This window comes from Taeniopygia guttata, chromosome 1 (assembly GCF_048771995.1).
Source record: "Taeniopygia guttata chromosome 1, bTaeGut7.mat, whole genome shotgun sequence".
NCBI classification, from domain to species: Eukaryota; Metazoa; Chordata; class Aves; order Passeriformes; family Estrildidae; genus Taeniopygia; species Taeniopygia guttata.
Window position 1 is genome coordinate 71,063,357 of NC_133024.1, and position 26,061 is coordinate 71,089,417.

Sequence of the window (26,061 nt, forward strand, 5' to 3'; positions counted from 1 at the left end):
TCTGGGTTCCTCTTACAGTCACTGAGGCAAAACCAGCTCCTTACTGTGGCAAACTCACCTGTGCTGAAAGAGTATTGATGGTGGGTGAGGGGAGTCATGCTCTGAGGAGTCTCTCTCTCTGTCCACTGGCTATTCAGTGGGCATGCTCCACTAACTTAGCTCCCTAATTGTAGAAGAGTACAGTCAGGAGAGATAAAGCCCCCTCCCTGGTCAACCTGCTGAGCACAAGCTGTGTTACAGCCCTGAGCTGCACGTTACTGCAGGTTTGGCTGGGTCCCAGTGGGACTATTTGCATAGGAAAGCACTAGTTGGTGTAACCGCACAAAAATCTGGTCCCCAGGGAGTAATAACAGCTCCTACAGCATGTGATTTAATGTGGTGAAGAGAAACAATGTTCAAAAAAGGTGGAAGAGAACAATTTGTGCTTTTGCATGTGAAAAAGGGAGGGGGGAGCAAGTTTTTTCTAGAAATGGCAAAAATAGTATTTTGAGTGATTTTACTTCATGTATTTTGAAGAACTAATTGGGATGTTCTCTCTACAGCTGCCCTGTCAGCAATTAAAGCATCAGAGCTGTCACTAATGAATACTACTTAAAAATCAGCATTTTTAAAGCTGTCTCACACTAAAATGCCAATGCTGATTCCTAGAAGGAAAACCCAAATGTGTGCATTGCTATGTGGTCGTGACTGTTGATTGCTATTGACTTTTTAATAGCTGGTACAGAGCCAAAGCAGTAAGACTAGGACAGAATTAGTGATACCTTTGAATCTGACTTAACCTCAGAATTATTCCTTGTGAATAATTCTGTCTTAAGCAGTTTTTCAGCTTGGGGCATATGAGCCCCTAAGGTATCTTCAGTCCATCTGGGCCCCTTGCAGGTGGGAGTTCAGCTGCAGGTGACCAGTCACTGTACAAATGGATCTCATGTACAATCAGGCTTTGTATGACCAGCAAATGGGTACAGGTTTTTGCTAAAGAGAACAAGTATCTTGTGTCCTCTGAGCTTGCTGAGTAAACTGCTTGTACAAGGCTGAGCTCCTACTTAAAGGAAACAAATTGACATTGCTCCCATTGGAATTTGTGAAGGGTAAGTCAGTCCTCTCCATAACAGTTCCATGTATGACTTTGGACAAGGGGCCTCTGGGTTCATTTTTTTGCTATTATTTTGCTAATAATATCTGAAATACAAAATCGTTTTCCTATGATGCATTATACTAGTTTATAAAAAAAAAAGAATGGTACTCACATGCTGTGCTCCTCTGGTGCCCTGTCCTTCACTACCTTCATGTGAGGGTTATGAATTTATTGAAAGAGTTTATCTAACTAAACCAAAGTCAAGTACGTAAAACGTTGTACTCTTTTTTTATATATTGATTAGATTTCTTACAGAGAGTGTATGTTTTTATTTGGCAGAGTAAATATGTCAAGGACCTGTTAGTTCAGTGATGAAGGTACATTTTTGTGTAGGAGACACAGAAAAATGGTTTCCTTTTTCTCCTTTGTGATGTGCACCTGTGTACGTATACGTGCCTTTTAAGGGTATTTTCCTGAAGTGGCTGGACATAGAAATTAATGCCTGAGTTCATACATGGAATTACAGCAGCAGTCTCACAGTAGATCCATAAAGGCTTTTGTCAGAGAATTCAGTTAAGGAGATTAGCAAATCTGGACAGAAATTAATCTTCCATCTGTTATTGGCTGCAAGGTATCCAATTTTAAGCAAAAGGAACTGTGTGTACTTTGCAGAGGTGGCATAATTTGGGGTGTGCCAGTATCTATAGCATTGATCTATATGATTTTCCTGTTGATTTCAGTTGATTTGGAATCTGCCTGTTATTCACAGTAACATTTGCTAGGGGACTTCCTTAGAAATATACAATACTCATTAGATTGTTACTCTACCCATTTTTTAAATGTTCTGTCATGCTGCTTCCTTAGACAGCAATATATTCATTTCTAAAGGTAATGCTTTGTCAGTTAAACAGAAGACCCATGTTTCACAAATGCTAAGAATCCATGGATTGCATAAAGAGCATGGCAGATGGGGATAAAATTATACTTTGGGCTCTTTAGATGTTAATGGAGGCTACTGTTTCAGCACCTCTGGAAACCAGGCCCCTTGAATGCTGATAATAGCTGAAAGCTGTGACTAGGCATGGCAAAAAGGGAAGAATATACATCAAGCATAACTGGAGAGCATCCTTGTGTTTCTGCCAACACCCTGCTGACACCCGCTATTGGTGCTGTAGGGATGTGGCTTTATGGACTGTAAATATTAAAAAAATGAAACAGCATGTAGAATGCTCAATCTGTACTGGGTAATGGCAAAAAGAAGTCGAGGAGAAAGGGAGGGTCAACAGATTGATTTGGTGGAGTCAGACCAGACATCCATTTATTAACATCTACATTAGAATTTACAGCTGTATTTTCTTGTAAATCTACGTTTTCACAATTCATTCCATGGTCAGTCAGAATACAGTTATTTTTGTATTTTTGACACACTTTACTTGTTGCATCATAAACTGATTTGCTAACAAGCACGTTGAAATATGCTCCTGTACTTTAATTGGGATGCAAAATGCCATAAAGAGAGGTGAAGTGTTCAGCTGGTCAGGAGACACCATAGCCTTAGGTTTGATAAGTACTGATGGTTTTTTCTTGACCTTCCTCTGAATGTGCTGCTCTATCCCACCACATCTGTTAGCACAATGTCAGCTGGAAAACTCAGACCAGCCAGGTTCATCTCTGTCCTCTTTAAAGCTATGAGGGTCAAGTGCTTTCATGTTTCAGACTGTGTTAGTTCAGTCTGTCCCAAATCAAATACCTTGTAAACAAGGCTAATCTCAGAGAAGGTAGTCTGTGTGTGCCAAAGCCCTAAGAAATTGCTCACCTGGCATATTTATTTATAGAGCACTAATCACCATGGTGCCCAGCACTGTCCCCATCCACATTTGCAACACAGTGATGAGCTGATGTGCTCTTAGTTTCAGGGAGGGGATCTTTTCCTCCAGCCTTTCCCTGCTGGCCCAGCAGAACCACAGGTCAGGTAATTCTGCAGGGCTTGAAGTGAGTGGCTCTGGCCGTGCTGCAGAGCTGGATTGGCTTTGGGAGTTTTTACTTGTTTCTCACATAGCCCTAGCACTTGCTAATCCTACAAAGGAAGGATACTTATAAAGGGAAATCTATTGGAAGAAAGGAGTTGAAGTTAAAAATGTGAAATTCTGTAAAGTTGTCCTTTACTCGGTTGTTTAGTAGCATAAAACATATGAAGGACCAAGTTTTTAGAAATTTGGAAAATTATGTATCTTCCTTGTAGATGAGTAAATATTTTGAGAATGCACATGATCTTGGCTCATTCTCCAAGTGATGTGTTTTTAAAGCTACCGTGTAGAAAGTTTGTGAAGGCTGTGTGGTGCCTGTGCTGTAGTTAACAAAAATGGCAATTTTTTGCTTGTGTTTTCTTCAGGTTTGCTTCATTGGCCCTGGCCTAGTTGTCACTATTTAAACTCATCATCATTTTTGGCTCTGAGACTAAGCAATAGAACTGTATTGCGAACTCCTCAAGCATTAAAGTCACTGAAAGGAGAGTCAAATACAACTGGCAACCTTTGCCTCATAGCAAGATTTGGGGGGCAACTCTAGACATGGACAGCTTTCCCCCGAGAAGGGGCATGTACAGGGATGCCAGAAACAATCTGTTTATTCCACAAATAAGAGATTTGTTGATCCCATTTAAATGAAAAATTGTTTTTACATGCAACTCAATAAAACATTTTCTTTAACTGAAGCAGAAGTGCTTCTTCTGTCAGCTCCAATGCAAGCCTCTCATGTGCCTGAAGGAAGAAAAACTCTAGCTGTTAAATATGTTGTCTGTGTTTTCATGTGTGTGACACACCTGTGAATTCCCACCTGCAGGTCACACTCTCATTTCAAACTGAAGTGCCAAGCACGTCTCTGTGAGATGTGGACAGCATTTTGTACAGAAGAAGTGTGTGAGGGCAGCACAGACCCAGACCGCTCCTTTGTTTTGGGCTGGCCCACCACAAACTGTGTGGCAAATTTCAGGTAAGAAGTGAGATGTATTTTATTTAACAAGTTATGCGAATGTTTCTATGGTGACAGGTCATGAGACTATCACAGATTCGTTTCAGCACCAGTGAATGTGGGGAGCAGGACTTGCTGATTCTCAAACCAATTCCTTCCACTGTTCTGAGCAAGTTGCCCTCCATTACCGCGTCTTCCATCTCATTTTAAAAATTGAGAAAATACATGATTTGACAAAGCACTTTCTGTGCTGCAAACTTGCTCAGTGGAAATGACCTTCTTTTTTTTGTTATATCTCAGCAAACACCTTGGCTAATTACTAAGATGAACTACAAATATTAAACAGCCAAGATAATGAAAGGATCAAAAACACTCTTGTATGACAATTTTAAACAGAAAGCCATGTATTGGAAGTAGCAGGAAACTTACATTGAAATACTGACCTTTGTCCTATTTCTCTTTTTTATTCAATTGTGCCAGAGAAAATGTCAAAATTCCTCTTAAAGCAGAATCTCTGAATTTTAATATCAAGTAAAAAAAATTGGCTGTCTTTGCAGCATTGACTGTAAGACACATAAGGGCTGCAGAGGTAATTTCAGTGATTAGGATAATTTTAGTCTCAGCGGGAGGGCTCTTTCAGCACTCTGGATGAGGGAGGGCACCATCCCCCTGAAATCCCAGCTGCTTTGCCTGAGTCTTAGGAATTGCATTTCCTTCTTTATCAACACAGAGCAAAAGCTGGAGTATCTGGCTTAATTTCTAAGTCCCATTGTCCATACCTAAGGACAATGTTGTCTACAAATTACACTCTCCTGAGCTGGTTGTGCTGTTTATGTTTTTTACACTTAATAGTCCTGAAACAGATGAAATTTTCTGTTGGTTTTCAGTTGAAATCTTGCCAATAAACAGGAGCTTTGATCTTAAGACAGTATGTGATCCTTTATAGATAAGTGAATGTCGTTGAATAGGAAAGCTTCAGTCAAAAAAAGCCAGAGATTTTACAGAAGTGAAATTATTTGATGTCGGGAGGTACACAGAAAAATCTAAAGGGCCATGCATGAGTGCACAGATGTCTGTCCACCAGAACTGGAATAACCAAATCAGAATCATATTTTTTACATTTATAAAGTGCATTTCTCTCACAGCATCATTGAGTAGGCTTGTAGTTCCCTAAATGCCTGCTGTGTAAATTTGAAAAACTTGATTTGCAAAAGCAGCAGCGGGAAGAGCAGTTACATCTGGGATAGGATTTAAATCAAGAAATTTGAAGCAAAATTAGGTTAGATTCCTTGAACTGTCATATTATTAGCTATATTTTACTGGACAGCTTTTTATCCTTCCAAGTATACACATGAGATAAAGATAAATGAGATAAGCCTCCAAATGTCCAAAATTAAACCCTACTGAGTACAGTGGGCTTTTATGTACTTTGTGATGTACTGATAAAACAAGTAATAAATAAGAATTAGAGTGGAAAGAAATCTGTGTACCTGAGGAAATACCTTTAAACTTTTGAATTAAGCTTTTTTTTTTCAAGAGTCTTTCTCTTCTATTTGGACATTACTTTCAGAGTTCAACACATTTCCTATGAAATTCACTGGTGAAGCTTTACCTTCTGTGGCAAAAATGGTACCTGGGACTTTTGATCTCCCTGGCAGGCTTTTCAGTTGACTTTGCAGAGAAGCAGACTTTTCATTCAAATCTGGATATACCTTTTTGTTTTTTTAGGTATTTATGAAATTGCAACCAAGAAAAGGTCCGTTTCATTGTGGTTTGTAGAAGGACTGTTTTGGTATTAGAATGATGGCTAATTTGTCCTGTTTTTCCTTTAATTCTTTCAGGTCTGCAGAACAAAAGGAAACATGGCTGTCTTGTTTGCAAAGGTACTTTATTATATGTTCTTTAAAGACACTGGAAAGAGTCCTGGTCTAGACCAGTGATTCCGAAGCTGTGGGTGCTTATGCCATCATGATAGATAAGCTCTTTCAAATATTAAGAAAAAAAAATCCCATGTCTTCTCCCTCAAAAGATGTTGTGTGCTTTATGCAACAATCCCTGTGCAAGGAGGGAATTGCTTCTCTGTGCTCAGGAGAAAACTGGAACAATTCCTATCACACATTGTTCCTTCCCAACAGAGCAGCAGGAGCATCTGCCACCATGGCTCAAGTTGAGCCTGGAGCTCTCTCTTTCCATGGTGATGGCATTCAAGCAAGCCCAGCTCAGAAACCTCTGCTCTAACCTGTGTCCTGCTCAAGGCTGGCTGTATTTTGTTCTGAAAAAACATGCCCAGTGCTGGAGGGTAAGGTGGAGGGTTTGCATAAATAGAGCTGACTTGTTTTGTTCAGTGTTCGGACAGAACACTACTAGTGGTGGTTCTGTTTTCTGATCGCCCAGTTCTTCTGGTTGAGGCTTGTGTCTTTACCTGGTTCTTCAGGGTACCTGGGTTGTTTAAATTATCCTTGATGGGATGATTTCCAGTTCACTGTTCTCCTGTTCAGTCCTTTGAACTAGTCTGTACTGATGTAACTGATTCCAGTAGGAGTCTGTAATGCAGACTCAGGCATCACAATGATGGGTAGTTTTAGCTTGATTTTTTTACATTTCTTTCTCTGCTGCTTACTCTGATTTCTGCAATGAACTTCAGTACAAGAGGGCATTACTGCAGGCCACAGTCAGCCTCCATTCCAGATACCGCTGGAGGCTTTCTTGTCCTCAGAGGTCTTTCTACTGCAGTACATCTGCAAACAATCTCCTTCTTACCGAGTTACTTACTGCTTGATTGCTGTATAAATCTATATCTTGCTATTTATGTGTGCAATATTAAAAATTTACTTGTTTTGTACTTGTTTTGTCAGTCGAATAAGAGAAGAAAAGGAAAAAGACAATCCTAAAAGTATTCCTCTGACGATAATTGCAAAGGACGTGGGAACCTGTGCATACGTAAGTGTTCTTGAGCTAAACAGAGGTCTAAATCCACATCACCTATGAGTGCTATTCACCTGCATCCTTTGGATATTGAGAGGTTTCCTCTGGTTTGCAATCTCCTTTAAGGATTCAACCCCTAGAAAAGTCGTGGCATAGAGAGACCAAAATGCTTGTTCCATGTCTTTAATACACAAATTCCGTTTTAAGGGCAGTGTGCTTGGTAAGAAATACTGGTTCTGGCACATGAACTAAAGACTGTAAAGTGTGAAGTCCCAAGAAACACCTCTAGTATAATTTATGCATAAGCATCTCCGGAAATGTCAATGTTCCCTTTTTTCTTTTTACTTGTAAAACTTACCTAACCCCATAGCTGCCTTCATTAAATTCTGAAAAGTTGCAATTGTTTTATTGTTTATAATAATCTTAAGTCAGTAAAGCAGTGTATAAGAACACCCTGAAGTTGCCTTAAGCATGTTAATCATCAAATAATTGATATTGTTGAATTTGTAGGCAAAGAGTAGATGGTAAGGGAAGGTCATGCAGAGTGAGTTGTACATTTTTGACTATATAATTTTTAACCAATTTAAGTTAAATTCTTGTATGTAGCCAGTTCCATAGGGATATCCTAGCATTCCCTAGCATTTGGTGATAATCAATCCATTCTTCCTCTGCTTTTTGTCTTTTCTTTCTAACTGTGCTTGTGACATCTGTATTTCCAGTTCAGAATCCTAAGGAGCATGGGCAAGGGCATAAGATATTTTCACAGAAGTTAGATTTCACACTAAGTCTTTGTCCAATAATGACTCTCCACTTAGAATTTTATATTTGCATAAATGTAAGCATAAATGAGTTTGCCTTTTTCTTTTTTTTTTTCCAGAAAATCATTATTAAGGTAAACAATGACAGAATTGCCAGGTTGCTAAGACAAAAGTTAATAAGCAATACTAATAATTGTGACAGTTCAAATGCCCTGCAGATCAAGGTCTACTCAGGTGTAAAAGTCTATAAATCATGCATGCGCTCAGGTGTTGCAGTCTTGTGCCAGGGTTTGTTGGGCAGTGTCTTTTCTCCTTAGCTATAATTAGCTCTTGTGCCATATATGGTCTCTTGATACTGACAGTCCTAGGAGTGACACACTGTAGATATTATCAGTAATAAAGCAGAGAGGAACAGATGGAAATTTTGTGATGCACGTAGTTCTTATGGTGCTGTGGCTCCTGTGCTACAGCAGCTGCAGATACCCAAGAATTATTTCATTTTTGGACAGTAGGGAAGGCTGAACACAAGGTACAAACTATATTCTAGCCAAGGGCAAAACTTATGCAAATGTGCTGACCTACTCCTGAGAGCCAGATGTCATTGCTTCAGGCAAATGTTAAATTTTTTATGGTATGAGTGTTCAGATCTGTCCCGAAGCAAGATCCACAGTGTTCTCACTACTTTCCTTTCATTGCCATGGCAGCTTGTTACTGTCAGGGTCTTACACAAAGGTACAGCTCCGATCTTTTTTAAATGCAAAATGTCAGGGGTTTGTTTCACCTGAACGTCTTATGGCCAACATAAAACTGACATGCTACACAAGGTGTCAGGGTATTGCAGACTGTCTTGAGACTGGCAGTAAACATCTACCCCCGTCTCTGCTGCCTTCTGTTCTTTAAGGTGGGCCTGGGTGGTTTGTTGCAGTGGCTTGCCTTGATTCTGCCAAGGCTTTAGTCTGAATATGAGCCAGCTGTAATCACAAGCTGTGTAGTCCTGGTGGCAGAGCCAAGCCAGCCTCTAACAGGGGCTCTGTGACCTGTGCTTGGTGAGTGGGAGTTGGCTGGGAAGCGAGGCTGGCGTGGGTGTGGTGCTGCAAGCACTGGAGCAGCCCATGGAGCTGAGGTACAGAGCACTGCCCAGCAGAACAGGAGCCACGCTGGTGCCAGGCAGCAGGTGCTGAAATCTCCCTCTGGAAAGACAGCTGTGGGAAGTGGCACTTTGGCTGACACAAAGCTTGGCACTTTGTGCAGGTCGCTGTAGCTGGTTAGAAAGTGGCGTCTCTGCTGCTTCGTGCTTTTCCAAACTGCCTATCAGCAGTTTCTGGAGGATACTGGAAAGGTCGTGTTGTAACTGGATGGAACATTACCAAGAGGAAGTGCTTCTGGTACTAAGCCAAATCTAGCTTTGAGAAATCTATATAGAATGTGGGAAAGGTTATGGGGATGAACAGCCTGTGTACAATACTTTCTTACCATGGAGATCTTCAGTTGAAAAGGGCAGAAACTAAAAATTGATGTTTCACTGAAAAAAACTCCTGAAATGTTTCATTTTTTCAAAGGAAACTTCCATGCTTTTAAATTAATCAAACCATTATGTTTCCCTTATGCAGTGTCTAAAAGTGCAGTTAGTGGTTCTGATTTCTTGTATATTTTAATGTGGAAGTCATGTCCCAGTAATTGTAATACTCTCTCTTCTGACTGAGCTGTTGGGAAAGCAGGAAGCAAATACAGAAAGTATGTGACAAAGCAGAGGAATCAAACCTTGGTCTCAGACAGCTGGACCTTTATCTATGAAGTATAATTTATTTATCAAGCAAAATTTTAACAGGATATTCTCATTTTTTCTAAGAATGAATTATGCAGAGCTGCTGCACTTCAGATACTCTTTGCAAATCCAAACTTTTAATGCGACTTTCCCCTTCTCTTTTTTTCCGTTCACAGTCAAAAACCCTAAGTGTAACCAATGTTGATACAGCAAATGATGTAATTCTGATGGCCCTACAGCAGCTGGGAATTAATGTAAGTCCTTTCACCAATTTTAATGAGTCTTTCTTTGTAGTTACTTTTAACAATTGGATCTTCCCTTGCACTTTTCCCAAGTTTTAGGATATGAACATTAATTAAACCCTTTAACATAGTAGTTCAGAAGTGTTGAAATGCAGCAGAAGTGCCTTGTTAACATATAGAGCTCTAGAGATTATCAAGTGCCTTAAAAGTTTTGAGTAAGCCTCTCATCCCTGTAAGGGATCAGTCATTTTTCAAGTTGCTTTTAAATCTCTTTTGCTGATGCCTAAGAGGAGATATCTTGACACAAGAAGTGAGAGTTTGATCAAGCTCCTTTTGCATGCTTCAGTGTGAACAAGAAGCCTACTGGTCTGCCTGTTATGTGCAGACATGCATGATCAGCTGTGTCCCCAGACTGCACTGCTCTCAAGTGTCCCAGTCAGGTACTCCAAATATCCATGAACCTTTGGAGTTATGCGGTACACAAATATAACTAACTGATTGTGTGGAATCTGAATGCACCCAATTTAAACAGTGTCCTGAAACTGTTTTGGAAAAAAGCTTTTACAGAAGTTATGATGATGCAGGGTAGTTACCAGATAGATGCAGTGACCCCTGCTAGATCAAGTACTGCCTCAGCTGGCTTCCTTTGTCCTAAACCAGACTAGATAGTGCCTCAGGTGTGGTAGAGGATCAGTGCCAGGGATAAGAATTCTAGCTCTCTCACTGTGTTTCACAGCATGGCTCCAACCAGTGCCAGTGATCATATAGAAGCTCCTGGATGACAGCTTTTTAACTGGTCTATCAACTTGCTGTTTGGGTAACAGGATTTTTTAAAATGTTTTACTCGTGATGCATATGTTGGTCTCATTACATGGAATCTGGCAAGTCTTTCCTTACCACAGCCCTGAGTGTGAAGAGTCAAGTATGATGAGCAAAATGGCACTGTTATGCTTCCCTGGGGCTTCTGGAGACTCAGAGCAAAAGTTGGAGTAACCTAAGAATTTTCCTTCCTCAGCATCCATTATCCCTGATTTACACAGGCTTTTAATGCAGGAGTCTACTCCGCTAGCTTGGCATTTCCCAGGCACAGCAATTTGTGTCTACCCATCTTGTTATGGCTCAGACATCTCATTTACACCAGGGCTGGGGCCCTGGCTCAGAATCCAATAGTCCATTTAATTAAGGAATCTCTGGAGTCAATAGAGGGATTGCAAGGTGAAAAGGATAAAAGGTGAATTCAAATTTGAATTTTAGTTGCAGATTGTCTCCCGCACTCTGCACCAAAAAATCAGAAGACCTAAGTGCTATTATAACTGCAAGTCTTTATTGTGATGTGCTTAATTTTTTAACCATTTTATGGGTGTCATTTGTGCTTCCTCACTTTGTGTACAGAAAAAAGAGGAAAATGGTAATATTTAAAGAGAATACTTTGAGATTAGCAGGACAAGGAGCTGGTTGGGTTTCAGCATTGTGTTCTTTTATATGTATCACAATCAACCTTTTTTTCCTCTTTACATTTTTATTTCAAGTAGAAAAAGAATGAAAGCCATCTGAAAGATGTAACATCTTGCCTGCGGAATTATTTGCCCAGCTAATATACTACATTTTTTTGCTGCTTCTTTATAGCAGAAAGCTTTTTTTTTTTCATTAGAGGTGTATCATAAGTTTAGCAATAAAATCAAACAAGCTAAATAAATTAAGCTGTAGCCTGCATATCAATCAAACACCCACTCCCCTGGTAGGATTGTTCTGGCTGTAAAGAAGCTCTGCCTTACGTGCTGTATCAAGGTTTTTTATTTCTGTCCACAGAGAACCACTTGAAAGGAGCTCCATGACTTTTCAATGTCAGTTATAAAAACTACATTTCATATATTGTGTGATTAATAGGGCTATTACTTTGGCTGAGTTCACTCTGGTTTAACACGTCAGGGTTTTTTCCCCTGTGGTTTCTCTGGTAAAATGACAGCTCGTGCAAAATGGCATTGATCATCTGTTCCAAATTATCAAGTGGGGCAGAAGGAAGGGCCTGGGGTTTCCCAGCTCTGTAAGTACACTTGCTGACTTTTCTGGGACAGTCACATTTATCCTGACAAATGGCCTCATAAAGCCATAAAGGACAGCATTTGCAGATAGAGATGAAAAGTCTGCCTCCTGGAACCACGTTTACTGGCCCTTCCCTTCCCTGTTTCCCTTCACAGCAATGAACCCTTTCATATTTGTCTGTCAAAGGAAAAGCAAATACCCTTTCTTGTGCTCTTCAGCTGTATTTATTTGCTCCTGGCTGCTTGCCCTGAGGCATCAGAGATGTCTCCAAAGCCTATTTATTTTTCTTCTGCCCCCTGCTAGCTGACTTAACAGCAGTGCTAATATGGGCCAGAAAGCTCTGTCAGTCAGAGAGCAAACTGCAAAGGCTTTGTTGGGTGTATCAGCATTACATCAGGTGCATGCAGCAAGTAGGAAGAGTCTCCAAAGCCTTAGGAACACTGGGTGAAGGTCCAGAAAATGCAAGATAGTAGGCAAGTCTGTTTGAAAGGAGGTAGTAATTAACTTTGGGTCTAAATAAATGCAGGCTTGAGGTATTTAACACTTGTTATAGCCAGAAAACTTTTAGATTTTTAACTAGCCTGATTAGTAGTGTCACCAGAAAGAGATTTAAGGTAAAATAGATCACTTTTAATGAAGTGTATTTATCCACGTTTTCTTCTGTACATTTCTGCTAAAGGCAACATTTAGAATTCGCTTTAATTTGATTTTATTTAAAACAGAGATTTTCACAGCTTTTCCCAAAAATTATCACATTCCCCAGTTTTTGAAAATTGTCGCTTTTGATGTAAATTTATCCTCTCTGCTGTACACTTTAAAGAGGCCTCAATAGTCTTAAAACACCATCCAGCAGTCCCAAGCCCTTCCACACATAAGAGCTGCACAAAAAGACTGACAGCAGCCTTACAGCAAGATTTTGGGGCAGCACTGAGTGCCATCAGCCTGGGGCTGTCATCCTTGCCTCAGCATCATTAGGGTGGGCTCAGATCTCAGGTGAGGGCTCTCCTGCCCTGTCAGTCAAAGGATGCTCACCAGCCTGAGCTCCTCCTGCTTAGGGATGTAGAAAATCTGTGGAGCGGGTGGAGCAGAGTAGTGAAATGGGCATCCATCCCTCTGCTGCCAGGAGGCACTGCAGTCTGAGGGACAGAATTAGAGGCAGGTCTCCCCCTTTTTCTTCATAAATGATGGGCTCCAGCGCCTCTCACTGCTCAGAGCTGAACCCAGGTCACATAAACCACAAAGCACATGACAGACACACTGAAGGAATTTTGCTGGTGGCAGACTTGGGTACTGCAAATCTGCACCTTTGACTGCTGGCAAGGTGCAGATTATCCTTATATTTTGAGAAACTTTTTTTGAGAACCTCTGCTTAATGGCTGACAAACTGATTCTTAATATTGGTTTTAAAGGGCTCTGAAAAAGACTACAAGCTATGGGTGATTTCAGGAAGAGAACATGCTCCTTACCCTCTTATTGGTAAGTTGTTGACATTATTTTGTTTTTCAAGACTTATTCAGTTACTGCTGCTGTAGGAAGCAAGAAATAGAGAGAAGACTGAAATTCAGTTTCCTCTTTTGTTTTTCCTGTTTTTTCTCTTACTTCCCTATCACGTGAGTTTGCCTATCTGGGAAGCTAGTGAAATGGTCATCCTTTGTTTTGAAGAGCAATTGTCTGCTTGTGTCACTAAGGTTGAAAAAGTTCATTTATTTCTGCCCCAGTTTTGCTGCATGAGCCCCAGTGTTTCTACAGAGTTTACCTCTCCAGTCACCTCCTCTTCTGGAGGTTGTCCAGCTTTCCCATGTTTCTTCCTACATCTCCATAGCATTGTCCCCTCCCCAGCAAAACTCAGCAGAGTTTTGAGAAATGATCTTTCCTTTCACAACTCAAGCTAACTGATTCAAGGGGTCTTTTCCAATCCCGTAATTCTCATTCTGGCTGATAGTTCCCTTATTATGTTTCTAAAATGCTTTTCAGAACATTTCAGGACCAGGAATCAGCACAAATCTCAGAAGTGATTGGATGGAGTGATTTGATTTTGGCCCATGAGTCACTAAGACCAAATCCCTTTCCATTAATAAGAACATTTCCTGTAGAAACCCAGCATTACTTGTGTTGTATGAGTTTGCAGATGATTAGAGAAGAAAAACTTGTGGATTTTCTGTTTTCTTTTCCTTCAAATCTAATCCCAGTAAATCTTAGCATTCCTTCTCAAAGCAGTCCTAGTTACAAATGCTTCACTGGAGTTAGATAACATTAATATTTATAAAACGTCTAACTTGTGCACCTTATAGAAAGTGCAAATTGTTTTGCCTTTAAAACGTACCAGACTTTGGGTTTCTGACCATTATTGTGTATCTTCATCAGATCAAATCACATCCATGGCTTTAAGCAGAGAAGCAGAGAATTCAGAAATGGGAAAGGCCTTTCTAATTGACTCACTGTCAATGCAAATTCAAGTTGCAATCCTTGGAAAAGAAGAATCTGACTTGAAAGTGATGCTGTTCTTGATTCTTATGCAAAGGTTTATTAGATAAGGCAAAATTTTATTATTAGATGCACATCAGAAGCAGGGTTTGACTGTGCCATAGCTTCATACTATAATCTCAAATAACATCTCTTTTATTCTCATAGTTTTCAAATCCAACTGCAAGCTAACTAAAACATCTTAGCATTGCATCCACATTTAATATATTTAATCCACCGGGTCTTTAGACAAGTCGGAAAAGCATCTTTCCGGTGGCATTTGTGAAAGCTCCTCCAGAAATGAATTGCCTCTGTGTAGTCCCCAAAGATGCTGGTTAAAGCCAAGCATAGCTCATTTGCATCAGCCCTGTGATTAATGTTTCCTTCCTGTTTCAGCCTCAGACAGGAACCATAATTGTGTCTCACTTGACTGAGTTGATGGCTGTTGGACTTAACGTGTTGAGGGAGGAAAGATCACTTCCACACTGGAATTTTTTGGTTTTGCATGCTCAGCAGAAATTTGACATGAGTGATCCCAAAATCTCATTTTTCTCCAGAATCATGTGAGCAAGCAGTACCTAAACTTTCAGTGCCACAATAAAAGCAGTAGAAAGACTAAACACTGAATTCAGAAATGGTCACTTTAATTCTTTTCTGACGGTCTTTTATGTGATACAGCTGTAATAGATCCGATTTTACTTTTACATCTGTTTAACTACACCAAACACGGTAACTCCCTATCTGCCAGTGTATGATTTATGCCAGTGCAAATATGGAGAAAAGCATCAATTCTTAGATTACTGAGAAAGTGCTGAGGGCCAGCAAGCAAAATCTGCTTTTCCTCCAGGGCAGATGGAGTTTTGCAAGTCTCCAGTCAATCCAAGAGAGATTATTACGATTTCTCTTTGAACAGGACATGAATATCCCTTTGGAATTAAAATGAGCCACATTCGTGACGCTATGCCCCACGGATCAAAGCACTGTGCCTGCCCCAGGCAGCTTCAGGGCCCTTTCTTGACGGAGCAGCTGCCCCAGGAGCTGCAGTGCCAGTTTGTGCTGAAGCCCAGCCAGGTGGCCGTGTGCCAGCAGCTGAACGGTACGTTGTCCTCGCACCCCCATCTCTCCCACAGCCTGGCCACCTGGCTCTGCTGCAGAAGGCAAATGTGCCGGGCTGGGGGCGCAGCAGGAAGCACAGGGGGGTGTGCAGGTGTATCTTCCAGCTGCTTGGGGGATTTTGCAGTGTACCTCTCACTGATCTGAGTGTGCTGTTGTATGTGTGTCATCTTTGTAAGTTACATTTTGACAAGCTGCCTGTCAAGTGATTGTTCTAAAGTCAGCAAAAGAAAGACAGAATCTCTCCCCTGCAATTTTTGTGAGTCTGTTAGCTGAGCTTTTCTGTGCAGCCCTTGCTGTGGTCTGTAACAAGGCAAGATGGTTTCATGGTTCAAGAGTCAAGGCTTGACTTTGGCACAGAATTCCCACATAACATTTGGCAGCATCCTTCATCTCAATAAGGTACTTAGGACTACACACCTACCTCACTGGGACTCTTAAGTGGCAAAGTCTAGGCAGGTACTTGGGTACCTAGATGAGGTGAACGATCAGAACATTATTTCAGGGCTCTTTGAGTAAAATAAAGAAGGTAATATTTTCTTCTGCCTTTGGCCTTGATGCTATAAAAATATGAGCACCTGCTCTTTGTTTTGCACTCTGTTGTGAACAACACAATGACTGCTCTCTGCTCATGATAAAACAAATAAGGAGATAGTGACAGGGTTGGGAAATTAGACTTAGGGCAAGGATACATCCCATGGTGTGTTTTTGTTGCTCTTAACACTAGCGTTCTCAGCTCAATTAGGAACTCTGCCCTACTTCACCATTAATAACCATATAATAGAAAAAATAACATCCACACTGTTATCTTGGGCACTCCCCAATATTTAAGATCTCCCACAATATATTAATAGAATCCATTTGTAATGGTTTTAGAAATTAAATACAGTGAAGCTATACCAGAGTCCATTACAAATTATTCTGGAAATTGATTATATTTTATATAAATTAATTTCCTTTCCACATGCATTTATCCACCCCCTTCCCAGTAATTTGTATCATATATTACTTCATGGCATATTTTAAGAATGAGGCAATCTAGCAAAGGGGTGTAATTAGGTTTACAGGCCCTGCTTTGGCAGCTGATGTTGACTGGCAAAAGAAAATAGAAATGCAAATCAGGCCTGTAGAGTTCTAATGCAGATGTGTTATCATCAGTGCTGTGCAAGCTGCAGGAGTGGAGTGAGCCTGGCTTGGGGCAGCAGAAACCTGGGGCAGCCTGCAGGTCGTGCACAGGGACTGCACTAAATGGGAGAAAGAGGCTCTCAGTCCATATAGCATTCCTTCTTTCATCAGACAAAACCTCTTGAAGTGATGTATAGGTGTAACTGCTTACAAAGCAGGTTAGCTCACATACAGCACTGTTCTTTGTGCTTTTCCTAACTGTTCTGGGTTTCGAAAATGACAGAAATTACCTGCATGTAAGCCAAGGCTATGATCTGGCTTTTGAGCTTCAAATCGGCAAGCCAAAATCTGTGTTGGGTAACCTCTGGGCACACTGCCACAAACAGAGTAAATTCACTATCTGTAACCCCACATTTCACTGCCACATGCTGTGCTGTCCCCCCTGCCATCACTTCCCTGCAGCGGGATACCACTGTGCTGGACATGCTGTCCCTCCTGGAGGCAGCAAGGAGCAGCTGCCCAGCTCCACCAGTGTGCACCACGGTGAGACAGCAGTGCAGGTGCTGACAGGCGGGCATGACTGACAGCTGGCCCTCATGGCAAGTAAGTGGCTGTGTGACACCAAATGTGGTGGCGTAATTGCATCAACTGTCCTGGCAGGATGGTTAAAAGAGTACAGGAGAATTTTCTACATGGAAGAAATGGAGTGTTTCTTTTGCCTCTGCTGTAGCCTTTCAGCATGTAGCAGGAATGGTCACCTACCAATTAAACATGGCCATTAAATTATGCCTGTGAGCACATTGTTAAATAGAGCTGAAGATTTATTTAGAAGTTTCCAGTTGGTTTCAAGGAGAGGAAATGTCATTTCCGTGGCTAGGACACTAACTATGAATAGACATTCCCTTCGTGTAAAATATGAGCAGAAGAGGTGGCTGTTGTGAGCTCTGACCAAAGTTTTCCAACAAACTGGTAATAGTTTTTTCTGATTCTGGCTTAGAATAATCCACCAAAGCAAGGCCATGAGGTCTTTGTGTGGAAGTACTTCTGCAGAGCAATACTTGGCATATGTCTGGGCTGAGAGGGGTCTGGCCTTCACCTAGTATTATAACTTTGCACAGGTTCAAGGAAAGAAAGTGTACACCCACCCCTTCTCATCTCCTCTTCAGCTTCACACTTGTGAACAGCCTTAAAAAGGATGAGTTTTCCTGGTTTTCAGTGCATGTTAGTTTTTGAGGGACGGGGAATTTCATTGCCACACATCAGTTGTTAGTTTCTGCCCTGGTATGCTGAAGAACACTGGCTAAGATTTCCTTCCTGTCCCAGGAGAGAGCTGCAGTTTGTTGCAATGACCCCTTGTTCAAATTCTCAGTTTGAGACATGGCTGTCAAGGGCAGAACCATCAGTAAGAGACTGAGAGGAGTTCCTAATTTGAAGACTCTTTTTTAAAATTCACTTCTGCTATTCCTTGTTCTCCAAAATAGCATCTTAATTTTTGCTTCCAGAGATCTACAGGGTTTACAGGAAAAAACACCAGTGTGTATTTGCTGTTGTGTCGCTAGAACTCTGGCAAACCTTCATTTGTGAAGCAAATGTTATTCAGGTGCTACTATCAGCTCATCTAAAGGAAAAAAATGTAATTTTGAAAGTTACAGGTCCGTTATGGTCTCCCAAAACATGATTTGTCAAGCCTTAGACACTGCCAGACTTACATTTCTTGAAGCTTTGGACTGCTTAAAATTTATATCCTCATTATTTTTATGAAAATCATTTTTCTTCAGGCTTTCACATTCATATGTTCACATTTTGAGTTAAACTGTAACTTTTCATTCTGTAAGCATCTAATGAAAAGACTTCCACCCATTCCCAAAGGGTGCATGATCTGGAATGGAATGACGTATAATGAAAATCACTCTTTGAGCTAAAAACCAAATTCTAATAAAGTATAGGAGAGAAAAGTATTGGAGAGAAAAATCTGGTATTGTACCACAATCCTTAGTTCTGCAAGCTTTGGTTCTGGCCTCCAAAACAGCAGAAAGTATGTTTGGGAGAACCAGCTAATTAAAATGTCTATGGGGTAGGCAAGCAACTAAATCAATGCTGATTGCCTTTGAAAACATTTCAGAAAGGAAAAATATATCAGACTAAGTTTTTCCCAGTTAGCACTTCTGTCATCAACAGTCTGCACTCCTTTTGCTTTTAGCAGTAACCCATGCTGTTAAGAAGGCTTCGCAGTGGCTGATGCTGAGAAAGGCCATATAAAAACCCCTTTTTTTGTGTCCCAGTACTAGTATTTGCTTCTGTCCACACTCCAAACGAGGGTTTCAGTTAGTACACCTGCGTCGATATGGGATGAGATCTGTTCCAGTGGAGACAAGCAGAGCCCATCAGTGTGCTGGCAGCATGCTGCAATGCCAACTGGAAGGCATTGATTAAAGGGCAGGACTGTGCCTGGGCCACGGTCAGCAAATGCTTGGAGTGAGGACGCTGATGATACTCTTGCATTGTGGAGAAGAGAGCAAATGCAGTGGCTTTTCTTGACCTGAAAATGCCCCAGCCCATTAGTTGACTCTCTGGTAGTATTTGTGGGGAGAGTCTCCCGCATTGTCAGGAGAGCTAGGATCACCCTGGACAGCATGCTGAGGTGAGGGCAGTGGATTTGCCCCTGTGGGTGGAAAATGAGTTATTTATCAGAGTGCAGCTCTGTGTGAAGTCAGCAGGCTGAGGTTTGCCAACCTGCATTTGGTAGAGAGTGCTGACACTGCTCCAGCAGTGCAGGGCAGATCCTGGTGATCTCCTTCGGGGCATGAGTGAGGTAACATATTCTACACACACACACACACACACACACACACACACACACACACACACACACACACACACACACACAGAGGTATGTACATGGTGGATTGGGCTTAGCTGGATGCAAGGAGTTGGTTGAGTTCATGACATTTTTTCCTTTGAAACCATAGCAACCACCAAAACTCAAACACTGGAACTAGAATTGAAATGCATTTCTCATAATAAACACCTTTCTCTTTCCCCAGACTTAAGCCAAAAGTCATTTAAAAGGAAAAGATCTATCATAAATTGGGCTTTTTGGCGTGGCCCAGGCAGTCACTTGGACAATGCACCCCTCTCTTCAACATCTGCTGCTCCTGGGAAGCTCTTTGGCCTCTTACTAACAACCATCTGTGAGGATGACAACCTGCCCAAACCCCTCTTGGTGAGTCCCAGGCTCAGGGTTGGGTCTTACAGTGGTGGAATTTCTCTGTGTGGTAAATGAGGATATGTTTGTAAATGGGACACTGAAATTACTCAAGCGAAGAAACCAGAAAGATTTCCATAGGGAAACCTCATTTGTGATTACAAGAACTTTGGTTTTGAACATATACTGTGGTCAGCCCCAGTTAATAACAGCTTGAGAAATGCATGTGATCAGTCTCCTGCTCTGGGCTATTTCTCCTTTATAGCCCATGCTGTAAGGCTGGTTTCCTAATCCTCACTTACACAGTGTAAAAAATGCCACATTCACACATACTTTTTAAACCACTCCCAAGATCTTTGTAAAATCCCCACATCCATAAATGTCTCATCTACTGTCCCATACGGCAGCCCACGCCTGTATAAAAATGCCACCTGCCCATAATTAGGCAATTTTAGAGCCTTTCTTGAAGTCATTCCAGGCCAGGCAAGCACTCCTGAGTCCTCATTTTTGGTCTGACAGCACCACTGCAAAAAATAGGTGGGAATGTGGAGGCTACAGTAGCATCTTTTCATCCTGTCTTGAGGGAACTCTGGTGCTGTGGGTGCTCTGAAAACCATCTTAGAACCATGAGAAAGGTTGTCCTAGAGCCCATTCCTAGGTGTAATTAGGGCATGTATGTATGTGGCATTTTTGGTCATTAGAAGGCCCTGTTGTCAGTACAGAAGACGAAGTATTTACAGCGGGGGAATGAGCCCTGCAGGATTGGGCCCTTCATCCTAACAGCCTGACTTCTGGCTGGGAGAAATTGCCAGAAACCCTCTGAAGTCAGTGAGGTCATACTGGATTACAAGAAGAGATGTTCTGTCTCCTAAGCTGGTGCTTGATGTGCTGCTTTACCACTTCCTGAATAGTGAATCATACCAGGATCTTGAAACATCCTTAACAGTGTCTTAATAGGTCTTTTAATAGTGTTTTCTTCTGAAGGAGAAGTGTGCATTTTCATTATTTAGGTTATTTAAATAAGTTCTCTAGAGATGGACTCTGTATGGCTATGATCACCTGATCTCTCCTTCTTTGTTTAAGAGATGAGCCAATGCTGCATTTCAGAAGTTTATCCAAAACTTAAATAATAGTAAATTTTTATTTGAAAAAAATCCCCAAAGTTACTAAGCACAGAATCACAACTTGATAGACTTTGTGCTTTGAATTTTAAACACTTTGTTTATGCCACAAAATATAACTTTCTTCTGAATTCATGCAGCATCTCTGGAGAATAGAAGGCTGGGGGACTGAATGGGATTTACCTGCAAGAGAAATAAAAGATCTGGGATGAATGCTGCAGGCATGCTGGGTAACTGCTTCAGAGCTTCCAGCTTGCTTTCACAGCTGAAGGGCTCTCTTTTAGCCATTGCAAAAGATCTTTGTAAAGTGCTCTTTTAGTCATTGCTAAAAGAGATACTGAATTGTCTTGCACCATAGCTTCATTCTTGTAATTTCATCTTGGCATGGTTAGTTTGATAGGGGCTTCCCCTTTTTCTCTTGTGAATACTTTGTTCAAAATGTATTTTCAAAGTGTTTGTTCATGTGTTAACATCCTGTGCTGTGGGACTCCGCCTGTTTTGATGGGAGAGCTCTAAGTTCCTCCAAAGAGAATGAAAATGCTGGCATGAGTCCTGCTACCATGAAGGTGCTCCTCCAAAGCATCTGCACTTCCATGAATTCTTGATCTTGGACTTCTGCAAGAGTGAGAAAGAAACATTAAATAATAAAACCAAAAGTAATAGCTTCCATTAGACTTGTTTGCTCTGCTGTATGGCAGGAGACCTGCTTTACATCCCAGACTAGGAAAGTCCCCAAACTCCATTCCTTATCCATTACTGTTCACTAATTCAGTTTAATGATGATGGACCAGTGTCCCAGGACCCTCCCTCCATGTCCCTTTTCTTGCCATCATTTTTAATAGCTTGGTCCTCAGGCCACTGTGTGCGTACAGATAATCCCAGAGACTGTCTGCGTGTGTTTCCCCTTTCAAAGACATACACGTGACATATTCTACATTGCATGGAGCAGGCCTGCAAGAGTCCGACCTGCATGTCTGAGAGATGGCCCTCAGGAGACTGCAGAGAACTAAGCATCTGGCAAATATCCTGAACATGTTATCTCAGGAGAAGTTTCTGCCTTTCCTTTTCTCCTTGTTTTCCTCTTACTATTTAACAGAAAAAAATCAGTCCCTGCTGTTATTTTAAAAGCTAGACAGGAATCTGCTTGTTTTCCCTTCTCTGTAATAAGCTGTCTACTTGTTTAATCCTATGCAGCCTCACTGGCTTCAGGGAAGCCACAAGCTGAGCTTTATCCCCCTTGGAGTGACCTCCCAAGCAGGAGCACCTTGCCTCAGAGTTGGTTCTGCTGACAGCCCTGAGCTGCTTGCAGAGTCTGATACCACTCACAAGCAGCAAAGGGGTAAAAACCTGAGTCTGATCTGCTGTAGAAGTGCAAATATATATTAACAAACAAAGCACATTCTAGTTTAGATAAAATTCTCTTTTTTTTTTTTTCAGATAACAACAGTGAAACAGAATTCTGTCTGTGGTTGGTGATAATATTAACTACAAAGATGAGCAGTGAGGGTCTCATATCTTTCTGCAAAGCAATGTCTGGCAGAGGCCACTGTCAAATGCCAAGCTTTGAATTAGACAAACCACTTTCCTTTTCCCATACCACAGCATTGATATGTTTAAATGACTTGGCTGAAACTTACATGGTTGCTGGTTCATGAAGAAAGTTAGTGCTCAGCAGTGGCAGCACAGTATTTCTGAGGGGATGGTTTCCAAAATGAGAGCCACAAATCACAACTTTGCTGTGCAGTTTGGCATGGTTTGGAAGGTGAACCTTGACTTGTGTTTGATTTCTGATATTTTTTAGGACTAAAATGTTTTCAGCTGTGGCAAAAATGGCAAAACTACTTTTTAGTGGCACTGGACAATAAAATATATTTATGAGAAATCCTCTTTGCCTTTTTAATTTTTTTAGGACATGCTTTCCCTACTTTACCAAGAAGGGCCTTCCACCAAGGGTATTTTCAGACGCTCTGGAAATGCAAAAACCTTCAAAGAGCTAAAGGAGAAGCTTGATTCAGGCACTGAAGTGGACCTGGCCCGTGAATCCATATTTGTGACAGCATCTTTGTTTAAGGTATGTGAAGAATATTCCTGTCTCTCTTCTTGAGTGAGAGCAGCACAGATCCTGTGCTCAACCAGGGAGGGCTTTTCTCCAGGGACAGGCCCAAAGAGGAATGAATTAACAGGAGTAGGGTGGCACATTAACCTTGTGAGGATCTCCACAGGGGGCTACTACTGAATTAGGATGAGGAAGAGGAGTAGCCAGCTTGTTTTGCTGACACCTTTCCTGAGGTCTGTGCTACAGCCTGGTCCTGTTACTCTGCATATGAAATACTAAAAGGCATGTGTGCAGACCAGTCTCTTGACACATCAGTACTACCCTACACTGCAAATCCTAGTGAGTTTATAATGTTGCCATAAATATTTGGATTATTTTTTCCATGCATTATATGGTCTTGTATGTCAAAACCAATGTTCCTTGTGCAAAAAACAGCATCAAAGCTTCCCTTACCATAGTTATTTTGGGAAGCTAAGATTTGACCTTCTTTCTAAACTGCAACAATTTCCATGCCCATGGTTGAGATGTTAGGAAAGAGGAGTAGCAGGACTATCAATGACTAGTTTAAGTACTCCATTGATTCATGGAAGGAAGGTAGTGAGGCTTTGGAATGCTTATGGTCTGGAGGTATTTGAACTTAGCTGAGGAGAAGAAACAGAGACTACAGATGAAGTGAATTGATAAGTAAAGACAGACATTATGTAACATCAAAATAGCTGGTCTCACTGCAGATCTTTAGTTCAGCAATATCAGATGAAGCATTCAAATACCTCTATTTTGGCAGGAAAGGGTAGAGAAAGGCTGAAAAATAATCACTTTCAGCATAATCTAAAGTGCCTCTATCTCAGATAATTTTCTTCTGGTTTTAGTGGTTGTGTGTAACAATATACTTGCCAGAGAGTGCTGTCCTATTGATACATCCTCTTGTATCTGTGTATCTTATTCCTACTCATTCACATGCCCCAGAACAGCTGCTCACATGTTTTGTTCCTCTTTTCTCTTGATAAGGATTTTCTTCGCAACATCCCAGGCAGTATTTTATCATCCCAGCTGTGTGATAAGTGGGTCTCTGTGCTGGATCAAGGAAATAATGAAGAGAAGATAAAAAGCATCCAAAGGTAGTTATTTATATTCTCTACATTATTTTCTTATAAATGTATATCCCAGAATGCAGAATCACAAATATTTAACTTGCAATTATATTTTTTTTAACAAGAACAAGAACATCTCTTTGGTGCCCTCCCTGGTTTAATTAGCGGACCATGTTACCCTGTTTCTGCATTTCCATTATTTGACTTGTGTATATCTATGGAAAGTGGTCACTAATGTGAAGAATTCTGTTTTTATATGTTTTCAGGTTAATAGAGCACCTCCCCAGAGCTAATGTTGTTCTCTTACGTTACATCTTTGGAGTACTGCATGGGATAGAAATGCGATCTGAAGAGAACCAGATGAATGCCTTTAATCTAGCTGTCTGCATTGCACCTAGCCTGCTCTGGCCTCCTGTATCCTCCACTCCTGATATAGAAAGTGAATTTATTAAAAAGGTAAGAAACACTTCAGTGTAGCAGCAAACCAAACCACCCTTCACCCCATTCAACCAGGCTGTCGGTTGCAAACATGGGAACACCCAGTATCTCTTCAAATCAGGACTTGTCCTCTTATCAGGGCTCCAGCAACATTCATCAATCCATTGTCATAACCTTCCTGGAAGAAGGGGAGAGAGGTCATAAAGCAATGCCCAGTATATCAGCAAAATGCTTCTCTCATCAATAAGATCTCTGGTTGTGGTGACCTTGGTGCAGGAAAGAGTAGAATGGAAAAGATGTTTACAAGGATGTGTACCAGGACAGTTTATCAGGCCCAGGAGACAGACAGAGTAGTTCCTGGCTGCCTTCATGGATGACAGTTTGCTACTGTTCCTCGTCTGTATGGTGAGCTTGTCCTGAGTTGAGTAATAGAAGATCTGACATCTCTCTCCCATTGCTTTGTTGCAGATTTCTAGTCTGGTACAGTTCCTCATTGAAAATTGCTGCAGGATTTTTGGAGATGAAATTACCTCTCTCTTTGGAGAAATACTGATGACATGCAAGAGAGAGAACAGCTCAGGTAATGCAGTTTGGTGTTTTGATCCCATTAAGACAGATAAACTCAGCCAGGCAAAAGATTACTATATTCCATGGAAGAATGCTGTTCCTTCTTCATGTGGTGTTCCCAGATACTTCTGTTCTCTTTCTACTCAGTTCCCCAAAGAATTGGTCATAGTCACTAATTCAGCTTACCACAGACCTGGATCATATCATAAAATGCTTTCACAAAGACTCTTGCTCCTATACCAGTCATCTGAACCACTACGGTTAAAAATAGATGGAAGGGAAACAAAGAGAATAAAAAAAAGAAAAAAAAAATCTCAAATCTAGCATTTTTGCATCAGCCTGTGTTTTCCCAAAATATCAGGAGGTCAGTGATCAACAATGGTCATAATACAGCTGTCACACCATTACATTAGGGTTAAAAGTGTCTATTCACTATCAAAAGAGACAGATCTCCAGAGTTTTAATGGGACATCCAGATTTTGCTGCTAGCACAGGAAAATCATGGAACTGATGACTGAAAGTGTTTGGCAGACTACTTGTCAGAGGTTTCCAGATAATCATTAATGCTTTTTTTCTCTCCAACCCTCTAATTTTGACTGGAGTTTTGTGTCTCTCCTTAAAGTATTTCTAAAGCAGCATTTTTGTAAAATACATTTTGTCACAGGTGGCCAGTACTGAAAGTGGTAATGGCACTTGTGTCAGCATGTCTGACTGACTATGTGTGGCTGTTTCAAACTCCTCATGCTCTTCCTTCAGTGAGATTGGGTGAAATTTGGCCTGCCCCCTTCCCAGGAGTGAAGCACATGGGATCTGCTGTGCTAGGATGTGGTGGCAGTGAGAGCTCAGACCCACAACAGGTCACAGCAGCTGAATGAGCTTTCAGGCAGGCACTGAGACATGGTGACTGCCTGTGCATGAACCGTGTCTGCTGCAAATGTGAGATAAGGCAGCTTAGCCTAACCCAGAGCAAAAGAAATTTAATGTAATTCCAGTTATTGCTGATACAGGATAGAGTCCAGGTGTGCTCTGCTCAGTGCAAATGAGGTAGCTGTTTAAACTGACCCTAAAACTTCACAGTGTTGCTCTTAAAAAATATTGTATTTT

General features: G+C 41.2%; 1 protein-coding gene across 1 annotated transcript in view; it reads left to right on the forward strand.

Moving 5' to 3' along the window:
• ARHGAP20 (Rho GTPase activating protein 20) overlaps nucleotides 1–26,061 on the forward strand; it is a 54,726-nt gene that overhangs the window by 27,083 nt on the left and 1,582 nt on the right. Inside the window, 11 exon segments of the mRNA XM_012569650.5 lie at nucleotides 3,917–4,066; nucleotides 5,887–5,928; nucleotides 6,901–6,985; nucleotides 9,670–9,747; nucleotides 13,188–13,254; nucleotides 15,155–15,337; nucleotides 19,524–19,702; nucleotides 22,715–22,876; nucleotides 23,870–23,979; nucleotides 24,219–24,408; nucleotides 24,859–24,970. Coding sequence (XP_012425104.5) covers nucleotides 3,917–4,066; nucleotides 5,887–5,928; nucleotides 6,901–6,985; nucleotides 9,670–9,747; nucleotides 13,188–13,254; nucleotides 15,155–15,337; nucleotides 19,524–19,702; nucleotides 22,715–22,876; nucleotides 23,870–23,979; nucleotides 24,219–24,408; nucleotides 24,859–24,970 — 1,358 coding nt within the window.